Source organism: Asparagus officinalis, chromosome 6 (assembly GCF_001876935.1).
Source record: "Asparagus officinalis chromosome 6, Aspof.V1, whole genome shotgun sequence".
NCBI lineage: Eukaryota > Viridiplantae > Streptophyta > Magnoliopsida > Asparagales > Asparagaceae > Asparagus > Asparagus officinalis.
Genome location: NC_033799.1, coordinates 75,229,857 through 75,236,861, shown reverse-complemented (window position 1 = coordinate 75,236,861; position 7,005 = coordinate 75,229,857). Strand labels below are relative to the sequence as shown.

General features: G+C 37.6%; 1 protein-coding gene across 2 annotated transcripts; it reads right to left on the bottom strand.

The window, feature by feature from the left end:
- Positions 2,640 to 6,285, bottom strand: LOC109844969 (glucan endo-1,3-beta-glucosidase 13-like). Of its 2 annotated transcripts, none has more exons than XM_020414155.1 (4): positions 6,014 to 6,285; positions 3,550 to 3,900; positions 3,422 to 3,452; positions 2,640 to 3,051 (listed from the first exon to the last, which is right to left on the bottom strand). In XM_020414155.1, exons 1-4 carry the CDS (start codon positions 6,072 to 6,074, stop codon positions 2,964 to 2,966), a joined length of 531 nt encoding a protein of 176 aa, XP_020269744.1. In that variant the 5' UTR covers positions 6,075 to 6,285; the 3' UTR covers positions 2,640 to 2,963. The 2 variants fall into 2 exon arrangements, with proteins under 2 accessions (XP_020269744.1, XP_020269745.1); XM_020414156.1 differs by having other exon boundaries at positions 3,550 to 3,885.

Genomic DNA, 7,005 nt, shown 5'->3' with positions numbered 1-7,005 from the left:
CATAGAAATAGCTCCCTCTTGTACCTCCCTCTAAAATCAGAATGAAGTACATTCATATTTCTACCAATACACTTCTTCAAACTGTTAGAGACTACTAGGACTTTATCCAATCGGGATTTGGTTGCAACCCAAGCATACCTAGAACAGCCAACAACAAAGGAAACTAAATATCGAATACCTCCCAATGATGGCTCCTTGGAAGGTCCCCAAATGCCTAAATGAACACCACCTAAAAAGACCCCTCGATCGATGGATAGAAGTGCCAAACTCCATCTCGGTCTTCTTGCTCATATTAATGTGCTCTTAGGACTTCAATTTGCAGTTCAAAGCACTCATCTCCAAATCAATACTGGAATGACTAAGCTCTAAATACCGTAGTCTAGTCGAATCAACAGAAATCGCCAGCTATCTACCTGTCACCGAACTTCCAATCAAATAGTACAGGTTATTCCTCCTGATGTCCTTCATCCCAATCAAAGAGTCTTCCACGATCTCGAGAACCATGTCCTCAACACGAACCTTCAGATCCTCTTCAACCAAAGCTCCAATTGAGATCAAGTTATTCCTCAAGGAAGGAACATATCTCACACCATATAACTCTCTAATTGTCTCATCAAACATCTTGATGCGAATTCTTCCTATCCCAAGGATCTGGCATGCACGGTTGTTACTCATGTACACCACACCACTATCCAGCTTCTTAAAACTAGAGAATCATTCATTTTTAGGACACACATGGTAGGTTACACCACTATCCAACATCCACTCGGATTCCTCCGAATAGCTACCTGTACGACTGATAGAAAGCGAATAAATAGAAGTATCAGAAATATTATCATCTGATATAACGATGTTTGCTTCTAATGATGGTTGCTTCCCTTTTCCCTTCTACTTATTCTTCATCCATTCGTCGAGCTTTGGACAATATTTCTTTCAATAACCAGTCTCCTTGCACCAAGCACACTGATCTTTTCCAACTGTAGGATGTCCTACTCTAAACTGTGACTTCCAATTCTTTCGGTTTGGATTCTTTCCTCTTGCGCTCAACGCCTCCACTACTGTGTCACTTGTAGACTCCTTATCTTTCTTTCGAAGCTGATAGTTCACAAGTATAGCGGTGACCTCACTATACGAAAGAGATGTCATCCCATTGATAAGAGTAAGGACGAAAGTCTCATATTCCTCGTCAGGCAAGGAACTCAACAACAACAATGCTTTATCCTCATCTTCAATCATAACATCTACATTTACCAAATCCACAAGAAGCTTCGTGTAGTGGTTCATGTGATCACCAATGGAGGTTCCTTTCTTCAATTAGAAGCGATAAAGCCTCCTCTTCAAATGCAATCGATTCTCCACACTCTTGGTCAAATACTTGCTCTCAAAGATCTCCCAAATCTTCTTAGCTGAAGTCTCATTGATCACATCATACTTTAAATCTTGAGTCAAACAAGACCTATTTACACCACACGCCGTTCGATTCATCTTCTTCCAAACCCTCTCATCAATATCATCTGGCTTGTCATCCAATTCCAAAATATCTTCCAAATTTTGCGCATTGAGCACATCCAAAACTTCACATTGTCAAAGTACAAAATTATTAGTGCCATTAAACTTCACCACGTCTATCTTCATAGAGTGAATATTCAAACTTTAGATAGTCTTCACACCTGAAGTACCCTCCACAACTCCTCCTTTCCCGGCTATAATTCCTCAAAACACCAACAACCAAAGCGGAACAAACGAAGAATAGATCCAAAACTGAGAAAAGATAGAATTTTTACTAAAAAATCTCACCTTTAACTCCAAACGAAGCCCTAGCCGAACTTTCAAAGTGATCTACTCCTCCAAATAGCCCAAGCGTAACCTGATCTCTGATACCACTTGTTGTGCGCGACGGAACAAACACAAACGCCGAGAGAGAAAGCCAAAACAATCCAAAATAACGACACCAACTCAAACACAAAAGTTTAATGTGGTTCGGCAAATTGCTTACGTCCACGGGGCAAGAAGGGATAATGTTTTCACTAATAGAGAAGAAGAGTACAAACTGTGATTACAAATCGCTCAAAACAATCAACTAATCTCACCAACAAAGCTCTTAATCTCTCCAAATAAAACCCTAAACAATAGCTCAGAAAATACCTCTTTTCCGTGCTCCAAATATTCCCCTAACAATCACTAATAAAAGCCAAAAAACCCTAATTCGTGTTTGGTATTTATACCAAACTCAAATCCCAAACAGAACAGGAAACAACAAAATAGGCCTAGACCCGACTCACGGTCGACCGCCGCACCACGTGCGGTCGACCGGATCCAACGACACTATAAAATCGACTACAGGGTCGTGCGGTCGACCGTCGCGCCACTCACGGTCGACCGCCAAGAGTCCTGATTCACACACAGGATCTGTGCACGAATTCGGTCGACCGGCCTTGCACAGCAGTCGACCGCCAAACACCAAAACAGAACCTGAGCTCCAAAACATATTCTTCTCCAATTCTACAATATTTTCAAAGCTTTAAAAGTACATAGTAGTTTTCTGTGATGATAAATTGCATGATATATTTGTGCAGCTTGAGACGATCATCATGCTAAATGCTGCCATACAGACATATAGACCAGAGACCAAATAAATATTCAAATATTGATACGTTCATGAATACTTCTTGAAATCTATAATTCCTTTTAAATAACTCTTGAAATGATCATAAGCAAATCAAAATGAAATCAATTACAGGTGTATATGGACATTGCAAGAGCTTTTCTTTTACAATACTTATCAACCTATCATTTACTGTTTAATTTTTTCTTCCTACAGGGTACACATATTGCATCTGAAAGGAGATAACAAAGAGATTTTAGGGCAAGTCTCAATGATTCTCTCCTTCATCAACCAGATAAAATCATGGGAGCAGACAAAATGGTCAATAAAATTCTTCCAGAATTTCTTGATAGCATCTTTAAAGAGTAGCCAAGTATAGGAGAAGAAAAATTGCCAGAATCTTGAGCATCTGGCTTCTATGCTGCAGTGAATATGCAGATGATCGCCTGGAAGGGAAAATGAAGAGGCCAGTTATTAAAAAAATTACAGGAGATGGAAAGTATGTATACAGTCTTCGTTTTTTATTTTTTGGGAAACGATGAGAAGCTGATAATTATTTTAATGATAAGTGAGAAAATTCATAAAAATTGGGGAACATATCATCATTAAAAGTTATACGTATCAGATTATTGATAGATTGAAGGCAAGCGTCGGCAAAATTACAACAACAACAGTTATATTTAGCAATAATGCATTTGACAAGCTCAAATCTTGCGAAAACGTTGAAGAAGTATGTGCATGAATAATTTCTTGAATCTATATTTTTAGAGCAACATAAAAGAATTTGTTTATCAAGCTATAATGCAAAACACTTACTGAGAAGACAGATACATGCACGATGCATAACCTGCAACAAAACAGAAAAAGACCACCAAATTAATTATATATATATATAAAAAAAAAGCAATCAGAGCTCAGTGATCAGTGAAGCAAGAGACTGTTACTTGGATTCCTCTTGGTGATGGTTGCAGTCCCCCCAAAGTTACAAGCAACATCAGAATTCCCATTCTCCTGGTAATAACTATTGAACGCATACGATGCATGAGACAGCAGCGTATCTGGCTGATGGCACGGCCCCCCGGGCTGCAGGGAGGAGCAATCTGCAGCGCCGAGGCCGCATACCCAGTCGAGGGCATTCTGGAGGTCGACCTGGGACGCTCCAGGGAGGGCCACACACCAAGTGCTTCCGTCGATGAACGTCGTGTTGCCCTCCGGTGGGGAGTTGGTGGGGATTGGGATAATGGATTCTGCTTTCTGGTGGACTCGCGCTGCTGCTGCTGCTGCTAAGGTACAGACTGAGAGAGGATGATTTCTTGGTGGTTAATTTTATATAACTTAGGATAAACTTCACAAACTACACATATTTGAACTTTAGCGGTTCTGCACAAAACTGCATGCAATCCTTTTCTATTACAGAAATCTAGCGTTTTAACTTTTTTCCGTCGATGAACGTCAGGATTTCCGAGAAGTGGTGTTACTACATGATTAATAACTTAAACAAAATTTACAATTGTCTTCAATGAGTTTTTGTATTTTGTATTTTGTATTTTGAAAAAATACGTAATTGCACCATTATAATGGCACTATCAAATACATCGTTTTCAGTACATGTTGCTAATCACAGGTTCCAGGTATATCGTCCCCAATATACGTCACTAATCGCTAGTTTACAAACTCGGACCTTGAATTGCAGCATGAATAATTTTAGCGGGTAAATTTTAGCAAAATGCCATTAAAATTTGTTGACCGCTATTTTCACATTGATGGATAAAATTATGCCAAAAAGCATTCTTTTTTGATGGAAAACTGTGTTTCACGTTTTCCGGAGGTTTTTCGGAGAACATGAAAGTCAAAGGTAGTTTTCGAATAAAACACAAAGATAAAGAGGGATTTTGTGAAATGTATCTCTTTTTGTTTACCGAAGACCTCAGCCCTAAGGATTTAGGAATGGGTTATTGGTCCACCTTAATCAAATTGGGGTCACGTGACCCCACTTTGCTCAAGGTGGATCCGTCACAGAGTGCCACATATGGTGTTTTTGTTAACTCTTGTTTGTAATTAATTAGTAACAAATGAAAATAGAAATTTGAGTTTTAAATTTTTATTTTTAGGAATCTTGTCAAGTATGGGGAGAATTTTTTTTTTAAAAATCAATAAAACACAAGGAATTATTTATTAGACATCAAAATTGTCCGCGACTCTTGGATCGAAGCCCAGGCCAGACAATCCCGGACTCGTGGCATGGTTGTAATTAATGTTTAATAGACATCAAAACTGCACCTTCAGCATGTTTACAGAACTTTTTTTTCTCTTAAAAGAACTTATTTATAGAATATGTATTAACTGCTTAATAGATAAATTCTGCGTAATGGAGGATTCTTAAAATCTCTCCAACTACACTAAAATTCTGAAGTTTTCATGAGGATTCGAGATTATAGGTTATTTAAACATGCGTGTTAATGTTGTGCCATCTTCATTAGTTGAAACACTGGCATCTCTTTTTTACGCAACGATATTTTGCCGGATTCAAAATTGTTTCAGTAAGATCCTATGGTCGTTACATCACATTGAAACTTTCAAGTTTTGGTGATGGTTGAGAATTATAATTGCCAAAGGAACTTGTTACTACATCAGAACTCCAAAAGATTTGGTAAGGATTATAATTTTATACTCTAGCATGCTCCCGCTAGTTGGGTACACTTTCATGGGCTGAAACATGGACTCACGGAACGATATATATATTTTTAAATCCAATTTAGAAATTTGTGGATAATAAAATTTGAAGATGGTTGCTCTAATACCATGACAAAAAGATCCCCTTCCACTACACCAAAAATCTGAAGTTTTCGCGAGGACGAATGATTGTAATGTCATACTCTAACAATAACTTTGTAATTTAGTAAGGTAAACAAAATGAATAAAATAACAGAAAACCTAGTATTCGATCAACCATGACCTGCAAAAAAAGAAACAGATAATGTACTAATGACATGTTATGCATTCTTAAGCTGAATACAATTAATGCCAAGTGGGATAATTATGTAGTCACATATAATTGGAGCAAATTAAAGGAAAGTATATCTAAACTGGTGATGATGTTTGAATATACACTTCTAGTTCTAATAATTTCGCTGACTAAATATATTAATAAAGTTTTCATTGAAAAGAATCTCCATTCTAGCCCATACTAAAAGGAGGTTTACCACAGAAAATAAATTAATCAATTGTAAACTAAGGTTAGCATATGAAGAAGAACATGTAAGGTAAAAGAACTGCCAGAACAAGTAAAAAGTTCACCAACAAATGATATATAAAAAATTAAAGAAACCAAGAGCAAAGATTAAACAAGCATCTTAAATCAACAAAGTACAGATCAAACAATTAAGAGATGAAAAAAATTGAGATTACCTATGAAGTACTCCAGAATTAAAAAGCCAATGCCATGAAAAATCCTCCCTCCCCTCTTCATTCTCTGCCCAAAACCCAAACTCTCAAGAAGAAGAGGAAGTGTGTACTATGAAGAGAGCTTCGCAATAAAAACAGAGTGGTATTCTTTCCTTTTTCTTTACAGAAAAAAAGGGGCTTGTAGATACTGAAGAAATGATGATTTTGGTAATAAATTATCACTGGTATGGTGTGGCTGCAGAGTTGAGAGTTGAGAGAGAGAGAGAGAGAGAGAGAGAGAGAGAGCACAGTTTGAAATCAGTGTCTGGTCTTGTTGCCGTCAAACTTAAGTACAGAAGTTTTCGGTTGCAACTGGACAAAGTAAAGGATCTCCTAGATTTTGTTCTGTATTAATGCATTAATAAATCTCTTTGAGAGCTATATATCCTTTTTGGTCATGGGTTTTTTAGATCTTAGTCCCTTAAATCAAATGTATTGTGATATTAGTTCCTTAAATCTTCATATTTTGTATTAGTCCCCGAAATTGCTTCCGTCTTGATATTGGTCCTTGTAGTTAGCTGTTGTTAAAATAGTTAGAGAATATTCCATTTTTTTAACTCTTTGTTGAATAGACAGTCATGCCCCTCGGTTCATGTACCCAAATCCAAAATAATTTAAGATTACACCCATTAAGACCCTTAACCTAAACAAGTTTAATAAAAATCCAAAACCATTTCACCAATATTCTCCCTTCAAACTCTATTCTTGATCCTTCCTTTCTACCGATCTTCCAGCCTCTCCTCTGTCTTTCCCTTCTGCTTTCTCATCCTCACCTTTCCCTGTCTCTGTCTTCACCTTTGATGTCTTGTCCTAACTCCTCCCTCCTCTTACTCTAAGGGCTTGTTTGGATTGAGAGGAATGAGGGTGAAGAAAAGTTAGGGGAACCATTCACCTCCATTCACCTTGTTTGGGAACACTTAGGAGGTGAAGTTAATTCACCTCCATTCACCTTGGTT